We start from the raw sequence: 16743 nt of genomic DNA, 5'->3' as shown, positions 1-16743 counted from the left end.
GGAGGAAATAGAGATGTTGTTCCTCTATAAACATCTACCTACTACACACACACACACACACACACACACACACACACACACACACACACACACACACACACACACACACACACACACACACAGATTCTTCATCCCATTTTCATCTTCACCTCCATTTGTCTCTTCCCACGCTCTCTCTCTCTCTCTCTCTCTCTCTCTCTCTCTCTCTCTCTCTCTCTCTCTCTCTCTCTCTCTTCCGGGAATGGCTCAGTTGAAATTATATAATCATTTTTCTTTTTTTTTTTTCTTTTTCATAAATTTTCGTGTTTTCTAAATTTTATGCGAGAGTGGAGTAGTATGTGTGTGTGTGTGTGTGTGTGTGTGTGTGTGTGTGTGTGTGTGTGTGTGTGTATGTGTGTGTCGGCTTTTTTTTTTTCTGTGCATACCTAAGTGAGGTGGAGTGTGTGTGTGTGTGTGTGTGTGTGTGTGTGTGTGTGTGTGTGTGTGTGTGTGTGTGTGTGTGCCCTTCAGACAATACTGAAGTTGTATACCTCCAACAACACCCCTCCTCCTCCTCCTCCTCCTCCTCCTCCTCCTCCTCCCTTATTTTCAAAGATACAAAGACGAATATGTTTACTCTTCTTTTCCTTAACTGCCTCCTTTTCTTACGCATTGCCCCTTCCCCCTTTCCTCCTCCTCCTCCTCCTCCTCCTCCTCCTCCTCCTCCTCCTCCTCCTCCTCCTCCTCTTCGTGATAAATTACCATGTTTCCACCACGACAATTATAAATCCTCTTTTATCTTCTTAACTGAACCACCATCACCACCACTACCACCACCATCACCACCACAACCACAATACTTCAACTGCCACCCCGATTATCACTACCACTGTTATCACTACTACTACTACTACTACTACTACTACTACTACTACTACTACTACTACTACTACTACTACTACTACTACTACTACTGCTGCTACTACTACTACTACTACTACTACTACTACTACTACTACTACTACTACTACTACTACTACCAATACTGCGAACGCCTTTCCTCATGTATAACCGGGGACAAAAAAAGACTGTGACTTTTACATCTTTGTCAAGAAGGAGGAGGAGCAGGAGGAGGAGGAGGAGGAGGAGGAGGAGAAGAAGGAGAAGGAGAAGGAGAAGGAGGAGGAGGAAAAGCGTATGAGGAAGGAGAGAAAAAAGAGAAATATGTGAAAGATTAAGGATGAGAGAGAGAGAGAGAGAGAGAGAGAGAGAGATGAATGTGAAAGAGAGGGAAGAAAATAAAAAATAGAAAGAAGAAGAAGGAGGAGGATTAATGGAGTAAGAGAAGGAGGAATTGGAGGAGTTGCTAATATGACCTCACTCTGCTTTCCTCCTCTCTCTCTCTCTCTCTCTCTCTCTCTCTCTCTCTCTCTCTCTCTTTCTCTCTTTCTCTCCCTCCTTCTCTCCCACCTCTCACAATAAGATGATACTCGAGAAGAAGAGGTAAGGTTGTGCAAGAGAGAGAGAGAGAGAGAGAGAGAGAGAGAGAGATTACTACTATTTTGTTATTTTTGTATACATTATCGACTACAGGTTTTCCCATTTTTCAAGTTTGAAATTCTCTCTCTCTCTCTCTCTCTCTCTCTCTCTCTCTCTCTCTCTCTCTCACACATCACCCACGCGGAGTTAATTTTATCTATTCCCATTATCTCTCCTTTCTCACCTCCTCTTTCTTCTCTTCTTCCCAACTTGCCTTTATTCTCTCTCTCTCTCTCTCTCTCTCTCTCTCTCTCTCTCTCTCTCTCTCTCTCTCTCTCTCTCTCTATCTGTTCATGTCTCTGTCCTCCTGAAGGGTAAATAAAGGCATGTCGCACGTCTCTGTCTCTTACACACACACACACACACACACACACACACACACACACACACACACACACACACCGTCACTCGCTATTTATGCATCCCCCACCTTCCCTTGTCTTGCTTACTCCCTTACCCTCGTCCTCCTCTTCCTGCGCCTCCTCTTCACACCATAGTGTCATTTTGTTAAGGATTTTTTTTCTTTCTTTTTTTTCTCTCATTTTCGTTTTTTTCTTCTATTCTTCCTCGTCAAGGTCTTTTAATTCCTCCTCAGGGCAGCGGCCTTCTCAATGTGTTTCACTCTTTCTTCCTTCTTCTTTTTCTTCTTCTTCTTCTTCTTCTTCTTCTTCTTCTTCTTCTTCTTCTTCTTCTTCTTCTTCTTCTTCTGCTTCTGCTTCTTCTTCTTTCCCGTCTTGTTGTGTTAATCGTCTCCTCCTACTCATCGTCTTTCTCCTGCTTCTCCTTATCTTCCTACTTTTTTTCTTATTCCTCCTCCTCCTCTTCCATCATCAGTTTCCTATTTTCTTCTGCCTCCTTATCCTCCTCTTTCGTGTTTTCCTTTGTGTTTTCTTTTTCTCACTTCTGTTGGGACCTTCATCTCCTCCTCTTGTTCTTCTTTTTCTTCTTATCCGCAACCTCCTCGTCTTTTTTTTTTTTTCTTCTTCTTCTTCTCCTCTTTCGTCATTTTTGCCTACGTTCTTTTCTTAATTTTGTTTTCCTTCCTTCTCCATTCCTCCTCCATATTTTCGTCTTATCCTCCGCCATCTCATTTTCTTCTTCGTTGTTTCTATTATTTTTCTTTCATTCCTCCCTTTTCCCCTTCCTTCTCCTTCTCTTCTCCATCGTTATCTTCATTTTTTTCTTTCCTTCAGTCCTCCTCTTCCTTCTCCTCCTCCTTCTTCTCCTCCTCCTCCTCCTCCTCCTCCTCCTCCTCCTCACATGGCTTTGTCTTTTTCCTGCCAGCCTCGGCTGGAGGGAAGGGTGGATGGGGAGGAGCCTTCTGCTTTGCTGTCCTGTCTCTACCACTGGTAGTTAGTAGATAGTCTCCACAAACAGCCTAGTAAGGACCTAAGGGTCTGTTGCTATTTGTCTTCCTTTGTATTCCTTTGTATTCCTCCTCCTCATTAAGGCACTTCGTCCTCTGTTCAGCTAGCTACCTCTTTTCTTGCTTTTTTCCCACTAAACTCCATCTTTCATCACCACCACCACCACCACTACCAGCGCCTCCTACCGTCAGTGTCTGAGCCTCCTGTCTTTTTACGTAACCAAAACTTAAACTGAAGGTGCGGGAGCTTACTTGGGGGGGGAGAGGGGGGATGGCGTCTCTCTCTCTCTCTCTCTCTCTCTCTCTCTCTCTCTCTCTCTCTTTTAGTTTATGTTGGTTACGTGGCGAGGCTGTGGCTGTGAGCTTCGAAGGCCTGTCTGTGTTGGCTTGAGAGGAGGAGGAGGAGGAGGAGGAGAAGGAGAAGGAGAAGGAGAAGGAAGAAGAAGAAGAAGAAGGTATTGTAACGAAAGGAGACAAAATAGAGAAAGACGAAGAAAGTAGAATAAGTGGAAAAATATAACAGAGAGAGAGACAGAGAGAGAGAGAGAGAGAGAGAGAGAGAGAGAGAGAGAGAGAGATTTAGAAGGAATAATGATGGATGAAACGTCTTGAATGGGAACAACATAATATAGAAGGAGAGAAGAAAGAAAAAGGGAAATGGAAGAGGAGGAGAAGGAGAGGGAGAAGAGAAAAAGAAAAATCAAAAGAGAGAGAAAAAAATAACTTGAATAGCGGAAGAAGTAAGGGAGTAAGAGGATAAAGAAGGAGAAAAGAAGAAGAAGAAGAAGAAATTTGTTTAATCGAAAGGAAGAGAGCACGAAAGAAGATGTTAATGAAGAATAACAACAAAAGATCGAATAAGAACAAAAGGCAAAGCAAATCCAAAACGACGAAAACAAAGCACGGAGGAAGAGAGGATAATGAAGAAGATGAAGGAAGAGGAGGAGGAGGAGGAGGAGGAGGAGGAGGAAAATATTAAAGAACAAGAAACGAAGCAAAGCAAAACAAAGAAAGCACGGAGTAATAAGAGCAGAAAGAAGTGAAGGAGGTTAAGGAGTAGGAGGAGGAAGAAGAGGAGGAGGAGGAGCAGGTGTGAGCGCGAGGCATGCAGGTGTGGCGTGTGCATAGGAATGTGTTTATTGAGGTTCCTTGATCTTCGTGTTTGGTGCGCGCAGTGATTGTCTCTTGTCTTGATTCAAATCGCCGTGTGTTGTTATTGTGGCGGGGAAGGAGGTGGCAGGGAGGAAGGGGAAGGGGTATGTCTGTCTGTGTCTACCCGCCTGCCTGTACGACCACTTTACTTACTACTAGCCTACTTCCTGGTGTGGAGTGAGACGTGTGTGTGTGTGTGTGTGTGTGTGTGTGTGTGTGTGTGTGTGAGAGAGAGAGAGAGAGAGAGAGAGAGAGATATGATGATGTAGGAGTTAAGAGATAAAGCCCATATTAACAAAAGTAAGCAAGACCAAAAGATAAACAGGAACACAAGGAAAAAAGATGAAAAAAAGTGTATTACGTATAACTGCATCTAATTGTCTCTTTCGTCCAGCTCTCAAATCAACAAAACCAACAACTATATATAACTTCCCTTTTAACTGGTACACGGACTGTCTAGGGTACGACATCCCCAGGGACACACACACACACACACACACACACACACACACACACACACACACACACACACACACACACACATTCCTCCAGCATATCTCGCGTCAGACCAGCAGGAGGATTAACTGAAGGAGGCGCAACATTATGGATCAACATTTGGTCTTCGGATGGAGACTTATCAAGGTCCTCGCTAATATGAACGGATTCGTGGCGTCCCTGGCTCGCTGCATCACACCACTCAGTCAACCCGTCACTCATTCATTCAATAAGCGTCTGTCGGAATGTCTCATCGCCTGCTGTATTTCCTGCTTGCATATATAAAGGACAAAATCCAGCGTACATTTGTTTTTATTGCAGTTATCACACGGTCAGTTAGTGTTTATCAAATTTTTATCATCTGTCGTTGTGTTTCCTGCTCATCTTTGCAACGGGGACTAGCGGGTATCGTGCAGCCTCCTCCTGTAGCCAAATATAGGAAGACAGTGTGAGTTAATGAAGCGCGATAGGGCGGAAAGAGAGGGAGTGCATGAGTGATAAACGAGATAGAAGGCCCGGGCAAGGACGAAAGGAGAGTGTACAAAAACTGCTGGAAAGGAATGTGCCAGAGAGAGAGAGAGAGAGAGAGAGAGAGAGAGAGAGAGAGAGAGAGAGAATATCAGCAAAAATCGTATTCTTAAACACCTTATACATAGGGATTATTTTTCAAGTCACACGTAGATGATTGGTCAAGTTTTAGTGCGTGTTTAGCCTTCTAACGATGCAAAATATTATTTTATCACTATAACATTAAAATAGAAAAATAAAAAAATCAAGGAAAGCAAATCCCCAATAACATTTACAACTTAGTAGTATTTCAAACACTCGATTCGCCGAAACAATAATCCGTTGCCTGTAGTGTGTTTCCTGCGTATTTAATGATGTTCTCAGTGTGTAGTGCTTTTCTTCTTACTGAGTGTGTTGCAGGGGGTCAGGCCAGCGCTCCATCTGTCAGCCTTCTTGCTTGCCCGAGCGTGCCATGTGCCTTGCGTGGGGTGTTAGTTGACTGCTAGGCTTGGCTGTTGTTGTTGTTGATGTTGACGTTGACGTTGACGTTGACTACTACTACTACTACTACTACTACTACTACTACTACTACTACTACTAGTACTACTACTAGTACTACTACTACTACTACTACTACTACTAGCTACGTATTTTTATTTATTTTTTCTTTCCCGTTGGTCTGCGTGCCTTTCCTTTTGTGTGAATGCATAATTATGTGCGTATATTTATCTCTCTTAGTATTCATTACTCGCATAATCGTCATTACTTTTTTGTCAAGGAGGACGATAAGGAAGAACGAAGGTGGGAAAAAAAAGAGAAGTGAGATATAGGACCACTTTTTTTACCACTTTTTTATGTGCTACCTTACGATTTTTTACACGTTTTTATGGACCAGTCTTCCTTATATTACCTACCTACCAGTCCTCCCTTATCTCTCCACCACCACTACCACCACCTCTCTAATCACTTGGCATCATGTACCTATTCCTAATAACATCACCTTTACCACCACCATCACCATCCCTCCCTCCCTCCCTCTCTGACTCAAGACTCACACCAACTCACACTTCCTCGTCCAGCGCGCATCTCTCACACGCACAATTTGTTTATCTCCCGCAGACTGGTGCTGAGCCTCACAGCAAGCAACCTTCTACTGACGCTAGTGGTGCTGCCCGTCTTGGTGGCTTCTGTGGTGCTGGGGCCGCCTTACCATGACCCCAACTCACCACCACGCACTACCTTCCTAGTCCTCGCCTCTCAGAACTCTTCCCTTGCGAATGCTACTGAACAAGGTGTCTCCGCTTTGAGACTGGAGCGGAGTGTGGCGCCAGAGGAAGTCACCAGTCATGATGTTGATCCACAGCCCGTCTGGGAGTCACTGGAAGGGGAACAGGACCTGGCGGAGTCGTGGATGGGTCCTGATAACGCCACAAGAGGCCTGGAGGAGGAGGAGGAGACGGCGGTTCAGGATAGAGTGGGGTCTGCCTGGGGTGGCGGTGGAGGTGTAGGGTCTGCCGCCTTGTGCCAGGGAGCCGCCTTCCTTGCAAATCTTGTCACTGCTGCCTCCGCTATCACTGTGGCTATCATTGCCCTAGACCGGTGAGGAGAGATGGGTTAATAACATGCTTAGATTAATTCAGTTAATTACTTTCACTGGTAACTCCTTCATTGTGTATACCTAGACCATTTTAAAAAGTAAGCGTCATATTTTGCGTAAGTTTAAATAGCGTTTGGAAATTAGGAAGTTAGGCTATTTCTTCAGCCCCAGAGAGAGAGAGAGAGAGAGAGATATTCCAACAGGTTCTCAGTACATTTAGTTTCACTTCTGTGCACTAACTGTTGTAATAGAGGAGAGTATAATGCCTACTGTATGAAAGACGTGATTACAAAAGCGGTGTAGCTAATCTTCGGCTTCTATTGTGTGTGTCGGGAAGGGTACAAATGGTGGCGGAGTGGTTATGTGCTGTGGAGAGAGAGAGAGAGAGAGAGAGAGAGAGATTCTTTTCACGTTGAATAGATCGCATTGTAAGTAAGTAGTAATTATGATGCAAGTTAGAGCGAGTGTGTTTAGTTTACCATTTTTTTCTCCCAACTTTCAACACACACACACACACACACTATACTGGGCTGTGACGTAGCACCTTCAACAGGACCTCCAGACAAGCGTATCACACACAAAAAAAGAATGCTCTCCCCACTACCCCCCTCCCCCCCAAAAAAAAAAAAAAAAAAGGGCAGCCAGCTCTTCCCGCCAACACGTCTCTACCCACTCCTGACTTCCCGGTGCATCTTTCCTGTCCTCCCGCCCTTGCTGTTCACTCACTCCCGCGCTTGATTATCTTTTCATGGCCGTAGTATTGAGTTATGGTTGTATGCTTATTGTTTGGGTGGAGAATGGGAAGGAAGGAATGGGTCTCTCTCTCTCTCTCTCTCTCTCTCGGTCATCATGCTAATAAACGAGGGAATTATTCATATCCTCATTTGTTATTGGTAAACAGCTGCATTAGCCATTATTATTATTATTATTATTATTATTATTATTATTATTATTATTATTATTATTATTATTTGTTCATTGTTAAGTTCTAGTGTTATTTTTTCATTTAGATGTTTAAATAATGCATTCTGATTATGCATGTAGGAAGTTTATTATTATTATTATTATTATTATTATTATTATTATTATTATTATTATTATTATATGCTTATAAATCTCTTTTTATTGTAATCCAGAGAGAGAGAGAGAGAGAGAGAGAGAGAGAGAGAGAGAGAGAGAGAGAGATGTACCGTTTAAGGTGAGGAGGAGGAGGGTTGAGGCAAGGAAGGGGTGGGAGTAGTAGTAGGAGTTAGGATACCAGTTAGGGATGGGGGTGTGGCAAGGTCACCTCTTAGCTACGCCAGGTGATAGTCTTGTACAGGTAAAGGTGTGTTTGTGTGTGTGTGTGTGTGTGTGTGTGTGTGTTAATAAGTTGGTGAAGTTTGTTGGTTTTGTTGTTTATTTTCTGCATTGTTAGGTAATTAATGAGCTAAATTGTATTTGTTAATGAGTTAATGATCTCAATTTCTTTCATTAGCTTCACTACTTCAGCCACTTCCACTCCCTCATAGTTCCCACCACCACCACCACCACCATCATCATACCTCACCACATACCACCACATCTCATCACCACCAGCACATACCACTATCACCACATAGCTCACCACCACCACCACCATGTTGCAGGTACCTGGCTATAGTGCGGCCCATGGTGTACGGTGTGACGGTGACCGGGAACAGGTGTCTGGTGCTGCTGGCCTGGTGTTGGGTCCAGGCCACCCTCACCGCCCTGCCTCCACTGCTGGGATGGGCAAGGTTAGTCACTCACTCACTCACTTGCTCACTCACTCACTCTCTTCCTTCCTCTTCCTCACTTCAGATTATTTCATTACTTTCTCTCTCCACTTCTTTCTTTTTCTTCTTTCTCTTTCTCTTCCTCTCTTTTCATCGGTTTTCTTTTAGCTGTGTTTTTCCTTCTCTTCTTTCACTGTTCAATAATTTCATTCTCTTCTCTCCTTCGTGCCTTCATTCTTTCTCAATTCTTTCGCTTTCTTTTGGTATCTTTAAGTATGTTCTATTACCTTTTTATTCTCTTGTTAAGGTGAATTTGTTGCTCTCTCTCTCTCTCTCTCTCTCTCTCTCTCTCTCTCTCTCTCTCTCTCTCTCTCTCTCTCTCTCTCTCTCTCTCTCTCTCTCTCTCTCTCTCTCTCTTAGCATGTATTATCCCTTACTCCTTTTTTCTTTTCCTTCACAGTCCTGTCTTTTATTTTGCTAGTTCTTATTCCCTTATCTTGTTTTTTCCATCTCTCTCTCTCTCTCTCTCTCTCTCTCTCTCTCTCTCTCTCTCTCTCTCTCTCTCTCTCTCTCTCTCTCTCTCTCTCTCTCTCTCTCTCTCTGCTTTTTTATTAATTTTCTTTTGTGTATATTTCTTATTCTATCTTCTCTTCTCATTTACAGTTCCTTTCTTTTATCATCCCCTTGCTTTCTTCTTCCTTTCCTTTCTGTGTCCCCTCCCCACCCTTCCTGTTTGTTATGTTGAATTGTGTCCTCATTTGTCATCCTTTCAGCCCTGCCCAGCCCTTCCCTGTCCAGTCCTTTCCTGCAAAGCTCTTCCCTGCCCTTGTTCCTGGGATGGGCATCAATATTTACTTATGTTTGTTACTTAAGTCTCTTTCTCTCTCCCTCTCCTCTTTTCTTTTATCTTCTGTTTATCTTCTCTCATTCTATCTCATCTGATTGCTGTTTTTTTTATATTTCTATTCTTCACTTCCTTGTTCTTTGCTTTCCTCCTCTCATCTTTTACTTTTTTCTTTTCCTCCTCTCATTTCCTCTCCTTTCCACCCTTCGTATCTTGTCTTGTCTAGCCACTTATTATCTTTCTTTTTATTCTCCTCCCTTCCTTTGTTGTCCTACCTTACACTTCATCTCTCTCTCTCTCTCTCTCTCTCTCTCTCTCTCTCTCTCTCTCTCTCTCTCTCTCTCTCTCTCTCTCTCTCTCTCTCTCTCTCTCTCTCTCTGCCTGTCTTTCTCTTCTTTTTATTATGCTTTCTTCACACATGAATTGAGCAAGGTTAGAAATACAAACACACACACACACACACACACACACACACACACACACACACACACACACACACACACACACACACACACACACACACACACACACACACACTTTATCTTCTGTCAATTTTATTTCTTTTCCTCTTTTTCTTCAACCTTCTCTTTTATCCTTTCTTTGCTGAGTCAGATGGATGGATTAGGATACCATGATTTTTTTTTTCTTTTCATATTTTTTCTTTTTACTCTCTCTCTCTCTCTCTCTCTCTCTCTCTCTCTCTCTCTCTCTCTCTCTCTCTCTCTCTCTCTCTCTCTCTCTCTCTCTCTCTCTCTCTCTCTCTCTCTCTCTCTCCGGGATAAAGGATGAGGGAGGGGGTGACAGAGTGTGCCTGCCAGACTCATGGGAAGGATTAGATTAAGGAGCGATTGGTAGAGTTTTCACATCCATGAAAGGACTGCATGCCATAACTAGTCTGGGATTTGTAACACACACACACACACACACACACACACACACACACACACACACACACACACACACACACACACACACACACACACACACACACACACACACACACACCTACCTCTCTCTCTCTCTCTCTCTCTCTCTCTCTCTCTCTCTCTCTCTCTCTCTCTCTCTCTCTCTCTCTCTCTCTCTCTCTCTCTCTCTCTCTCTCTCTCTCTCTCTCTCTCTCTTACCAGAGAACTTAATCATTGTGGTTTTAATGTCCAAGGTGCCTCTCTCTCTCTCTCTCTCTCTCTCTCTCTCTCTCTCTCTCTCTCTCTCTCTCTCTCTCTCTCTCTCTCTCTCTCTCTCTGTGGTGTGTGAGAGAGAGAGAGAGAGAGAGAGAGCACCTTGGACATTAAAACCACAATGATTAAGTTCCTAGGTCACGTTAGGGCCTTTGTTCTCGTATTTCTGACCACTACAGTAGAAATTATAATAGTTATTGTTGCAGCAGGAATTGTACCATTTTTTAGTGTTATTCATGTTCTGTTCTTCCAATCTGTATATGACACTGTTGTGGTGGTGCTATTTTATCAGTCAGTCGAGATCCATCAGTCATTCACGTCTTGTGCTGCAGGTATGAACACCATGGGCCAGAGGGGCGGTGTGGAGTAGCGTGGGACAGCTCCCCTTCCTACACAAGCATCTGGGTACTGAGTGTGTTTGTTGTGCCCATTGTCATCATGCTCATCTGCTACTACTTCATTCTGCAGGTTGGTGAGAGAGCAGACATGCAGTGTGGGTAGGAAGGGAGGGAAGCTGGGTCAGGTTTGGTGAAGGGCAGTGTTGGGGCAGGATTTTTGAAAGGTAGAATAGAAAGGGAGGAAAGAGAGGAAAATTTGCTAAGGTATAATGTTGAAAAGAGGTTTGGGGAAGGGATTAAAGAGAGAGAAAGAAAGGAATGTCTAACTAATGCTTGAAAAAAGACGTTTGGTAAAATGAAAAGAAGTGTGGTCTGTGGAGGAAGATTGGTCACAAGGGAACAGATCTGGAAACCAAAAATTTAGAGGAGGGAGGTGCATAAGGAAAGAAGATTAAGAGACTTGTCCTTGTTGGGTAATTCAGTGAGTGTCATGGAGAGGCAGTAAGGCTTTGTGACGGCAGCACAGTGTGGGGTCTGAAAGGAGGGGGCTGTGTTGTGAATGCAGGTGTTAGGATGTGGAAGATAGAAAGATGAACAATTGTTGGAAGAAGTTAATTTTTTGTCTGTTTCAATTAATAAGGTACAGATAGCTACAGATTAATAAAATGCGTATGATATATATGTCACTTTTGTTAGATATATAAATAGGAAAACTGCTTCATCAAGTAGGGATCCAACTGTATCTACTTTATTTTATAGGAATTAGATAATTTTGCTAATCCTCTTAAAGCTGTAATGATTTTTCTATTAATGTATCAAATGACATTCCCTTTAGATGGCAAGAATGAAAGTAAAGAGATGGACCCACTGACCTTCCATCCCATTAACATGCATGGTTTCTTTTACCACACAAAGAAATACAGTGGTGGTGTTCCTGTGGGCCTGCCATGTGTAGCACTTGTGAAGTCAGCCTGTTTTGCCTTATCACAGGGGACATGACTGTGTATTATGCATATGTTGTCTGTATTTTACAATCTTTTTATCCCTTTTACAGGTTGCAAGAAACAAATGCCGTCGTATACACGTTGGCACTGTGTTGGGCTCCAGGGGGTCCACCATCACCCCAGACGCCTCTTCTGTGTGTGTGGAGGTCCCGGCACCACCCAGCAGCACCAGCCTGGAAGTACCCCCAGGAAATGGCACCACACTGCCACACGAACTGAGCCTCCCCAGGGCAAATGGGCATGTGGTGGGGAATGGGAGGGGTCCAGACACAGGGCAGAAGGTCCCAGGGAGTGGCCCAGATGCCCCATCCTTGCCAGTCCCCACTCTGCTGGTGTCTGGTCTGGAGGTTCCCAAGGGAGGCCCAGTAATTCCTAACCGAAGCCGCAGCGTAAATGGAGTAAATAGGGTGAGTGACTGTCTGTTTGTGTGTGTGTCTGTGTTTGGATGTGTTTGTCTGTGTGTGTGTGTGTGTATGTGTCTGTTTGTGTGTGTGAGTACAAGTGGTGAGGGTGCCACTTCTTGCAGGTCACTGAGGTCGGTGGTGCCACTCTGGTGCCAAAAAGGAGGCTGGCAGAATGTGGCCGTTCACTGTCGTTCAGTCAAGTGAGTCAGGAAGGGAATGTCAGTAGCTTGAACAGCTCTTTCTCTTGTTGTTATTGTTGTTGTTGTTTGTGATGCATTTGTTCCTGTGTTACTCTTGTTTTACTGTGAACTAATCTGCTGCAGTGTGATTCATGCTGATAGTAGTAAGTGATTAGTGTTTGTTGGCTGAGGACTTTCTGTGCTGTGCTCTCAACCAGCCTTGTGTGGAAATGATACTTGGATGTTTAGATGAAGAAGAAGGAGTGTGTGTGAACTCTTGCTGTTCATTGTAGAGACAGCAATGATATTGATTGATGGTAGTGATGATGGTGTGGTGAATCCTCGGCTCAGTAATCTGATGTAAAGTTTTATTATCCATTTTGTAAGAAAATGAAGTATTTGTTGGATGCAGGAACTATGAGAGGAATTGAAAGGATTACATTTATACCTTTACTGAGTCTATTGATGATTGACACTTGTTGCTTATCTTTTAAGATGATAAAATCTTGTCTTCTAGGTCAGTGCAGGACTAGTAACATGTTTTCACTTAACCTATACTGGATGCATACTACACTCTTAAATGGAAAAGTGGTTTCTTTATTCTTTTCTCTCTGCCAACCACTTACAGGATTATTTGACCACAGGATACAATGATTGTCATTACTAGCAACATGATTTTTCAAGCATTGGAACCATCTTGCAAAAAGAATGCATAAATAAACAAATGAAAAATTGATGACATATTACAACTTTTTTGAACACCGGGGAAAAAGATTCAGTACAACTCTGATGGATAGCTCTTCCATTAGTGCTTGAAGTATTTGGCCAGCATAGTAAAGTGTAGTTTAGAGATCCTTCACATTCATGCAGTTGTAGATATTTGATGCAGCATAAGTGAGATGTATCTTGCCAGTGGTGTTTTGTCCCCTTTGCCTTGTTGCCTTGGTGTGAGTGAGTGCTGCAGCTTGCTCTGCTTGTCCTGGAATGCTGTAGTGAAAGCTGCAATTTTGTGTCGTAATCCTAATGTGTGTGTAGTGGCCTCTTTAATGTCTCACTTTTCTCAGAGACTGTTGGTATAAGCACAGTTATGTTTATGTTGCTGTCTGCTGCATTAACTGAAAATAATGGCCTGCTGTTCTTTTACTTGGCAAGCTGTGCCTTTTGGCTTATGCAAGAGATTATGTTTAATGCACTGTGCCTGAGATGAGATACACCAGCAGGGAAAGCAGAAGGGAAGCTCAATCTGAACCAAGAGTACCATATTCTCTAATGTTTTACTGTAGATCGCTTCATCCTGAAGAAGTCTACCCACAATGTCAGGGGATGTGTGGATGTACTCTTGCTTTGATTTGTGTTTCCTTTCCATCTTTTCTGCTTACAGTATAGTGTATTTTCATCCCAAGATTGTTATGCTTAGCTGCAGGAGATCACTGATATTACTGCTAATGCTCCTCCTTGTGCCAGCAGCAGCGGTCTCAGCTGGTGCGGCCATGCCTCCGCCGGGCACAGAGCAACATCTCCATGCGGCCTTCCACCATCAGGAAGAAGCTGAGCATTGGTGGCCGCAAGCCCTCCTGGAGCTGGGAGGCGTCACCTGCCAAAGGCTTCAGGTACAGCATGATGGTTTTCTCTCTCTCTTGTGTGTTGATTGACCTATTTGTCATCAAATTTATGAATAATGTCTATCTCATTAATCACTCTTGTGGTGGTGGTGGCGTTGCTGCAGGACTGTGTGTGTGGTGGTTGGAACACACGTGTTCTCCTGGGCACCCTACACAGCCCTGGCAGTGGTGGAGGCAGTGTTGGGGCCACAGCGCACTGATCTCATTCCTCACTGGGCCACTGTGAGTCACTGCATGGCTTGTATTGTAATTCAATAGTTGATATAGCTATTCAATCAGCATTCAGCCAGTTGTTTGAATTATTTAGTCAGGTGTTGAACTAATGTGCGTCTTTTCAGCAACCAATCTGTTGTGTAATTAGCTCAACAGTCTAATCAATCCATACCCCCACAGGTCACCTCCACACTGCTCCTGTTTACTGCCAGTGTGTTCTATCCCATCGTGTATGGCCTTTACAACCGCAGTATCAGGAAGGAGGTGCTGGCGTGCGTGTGTCCCAGCAGCAGTCGGGCACGCAGGAGGAGCTGCCACCGCCACGCCTCCACCCTTAACTCTAACACAGGTGAGTTACTCTTTACTTTTGAAGTTTTATTTTGTTGTTAGAGAGAATGCTTATATTAAATGTTCTGTGTCATCAACAACATTTCTTTGTTGTGCAGGAAGTGTCCTGGATTTCTCATCTCTTCGTCAACGGGACAGTGATGAGCAGCAGCAGCAGCAGCAGCAGCAGGAGATACTTGCTGCAAACACCCTCAACAAAGGGTGCAACCCAGTTCCTATCAAGACCATATCAGGCACCTTGACTCCTCTGCCTCCACTCCTGCAGCTCACCGAGTGTGAGGGGCTTCCTCTGCGAGGCTACAACTTCAGTGCCAGGAAGCCATCACAAGATTCGGGTGAATTTTGTCATTTGTTTGATAGAGACACTTTTTCTACACATAAAAACATATTTATGATTTTTTACTATATACAGCTTTAGGGGCCACATGAGTAACAGGAAACACTTTTTAACACTGGTTTCAACAAGAGAATTCAGACAAACAGCAAAACTTCCTTAAATCAGAGGTGATGTAGATGTGGGTTGGTTGCTTTGGTTGTGATGCATCACATAATCATCATTTATCTTCAACACATTCCTTAAACCCATTTGGTGCTGGGCTAAAAACATTACTTGCTCTCTTGGTAGTAATATGTGTGAGGTTCAGGTGCTTGGAATGTCATTGTGGCTTTGACAAAACAGATGCCAAAATCAATCAGTATGTAGCACAAGCTGAATTAACTTGCTCATGTATGAATTTGTGCTCTGATTGTCTAAAATATGTAGTCTTATCATGTTTTTCTGTGGAAATCATTTGGATGTTTCATAAATGTTTTCATGATTCTTGTGATAAAGATTTTTGCACCATTAATGATAAAAAAAAATTGTGAATAATATAAATCATCTCTATGGTCTTAAATTTTAAAAGTCCCTAGGACCAAACAAAGGACTTGTGAATGAGCCTAAGATTGAAGGACTTTGAATGTCTATCTGTGCTTGACCTTAAATAATCAGAACATAACCATCAGACTTCCAAGGTTCCTGTGGTGTGTGCCAACCTGGAGATACCTTTTGCCTTATTTGCAGCTGTACCTTTGCACTCTGCATTCCCAGAACCCAAGACCTCTCCTCTTGTTTGCTAGCTTGGCTCTCCTCACATCCTGGGATATGTAATGGTCTTTTTATGCATGTGTTTGGAGCGTCCTTTCTTCACCCTGTATATAACCTCAGTCATGAGTCATGGGAGAAAGTTCACTGCCCAGAAGCTCACTGAGGCCAGTTTTTGAGGAAGTTCAGAACGTAACATCCTCTTGCAGATTGCTGTTTGTATGAACCTTCTCCAGCACTTGCTAAACGGGAAGTGGAGTCAGGTATGTCAGGTATTTTCTCACTAGTGCCTGGTTTGTAGTCACTTGTGCTGCCTGACCCTCCATCACATGTCTTTCTCAGCATCTCCAGCTTACTGTGTTGGTCTTGCCAGTGCATGACTATGCTCCCCCTTGCCACAATGTCTCGTCCTGTCTGGCTTGAGTCTGCCACTCAAACAAACCCTGTTGTTTCCAGAGTCCGTGTCTTGATTCCGTTTCCTACATGTGCATTTGCAGGTTGTCATCGTGCCAGAGCAGTTCCTTGTCACTTTGCTTTCTCTGGTGTCTCTCGGCAGGTTTGACAATTGCACATTCCCCACATGTTACCCAGTTCTTTGTCTCCTCCTCTCTGTGATGTCCTCAGGTCACCACCACCACCACCACCACCACCCACCCACAGCAACATATTTCAGAGCACATTCCACTCCCATGTTCTTGCTGTTGTGATGTTGGTGGTAATTGTATATTTATCTTTACATGATAATCTAATTATAACGCAATCTAGAATTTACTTATAGTGAGCAAGATGTCCCTTCGCCATAGATGTTAACTCTCTTGCTGTTTACAAGGAAATGCTCCGTGTGTTAGAATAATTGTCCTGAGTCGTGTAGTAGATGATCACATCATTTTGTTGCATGACACGATGAGGAGTACACATTAACTGGTGGAATGGACTTGTACAGTGTTGTTATGTGGATGTTTCTAATACTACTATAGATTAGTTATGATGTTTTTAATACTTACTTTCAGAATTCACTGTGAAAACAGATTCTTACTCTGTAGGTCTGAATGATTTATGTTATCCTTGAAATGTTTTAACTGCAAACTTTATTAACAATTGTACTGGTAGTACACAATGTTAACACCAAAACTACCTCATTGCATATATTGTGATACA

The 16743-nt window shown here is 43.3% G+C and overlaps 1 protein-coding gene across 3 annotated transcripts in view; it reads left to right on the top strand.

Moving 5' to 3' along the window:
* The window catches only part of LOC123501679, a 58875-nt gene that overhangs the window by 38096 nt on the left and 4036 nt on the right, over positions 1–16743 (top strand). The window contains exons 3-12 of one of the 3 annotated variants that reach the window (XM_045250654.1): positions 6158–6637; positions 8264–8392; positions 10726–10861; positions 11786–12142; positions 12262–12339; positions 13786–13928; positions 14045–14162; positions 14334–14502; positions 14600–14836; positions 15795–15848. In XM_045250654.1, coding sequence (XP_045106589.1) covers positions 6158–6637; positions 8264–8392; positions 10726–10861; positions 11786–12142; positions 12262–12339; positions 13786–13928; positions 14045–14162; positions 14334–14502; positions 14600–14836; positions 15795–15848 — 1901 coding nt within the window. The remainder of the gene's footprint in view (positions 1–6157; positions 6638–8263; positions 8393–10725; positions 10862–11785; positions 12143–12261; positions 12340–13785; positions 13929–14044; positions 14163–14333; positions 14503–14599; positions 14837–15794; positions 15849–16743) is intronic. The other 2 variants (XM_045250656.1, XM_045250655.1) reach the window with 2 other exon arrangements.

The sequence above is a fragment of the Portunus trituberculatus genome, chromosome 9 (assembly GCF_017591435.1).
Source record: "Portunus trituberculatus isolate SZX2019 chromosome 9, ASM1759143v1, whole genome shotgun sequence".
NCBI classification, from domain to species: Eukaryota; Metazoa; Arthropoda; class Malacostraca; order Decapoda; family Portunidae; genus Portunus; species Portunus trituberculatus.
This window is presented reverse-complemented; position numbering and strand designations above follow the sequence as displayed.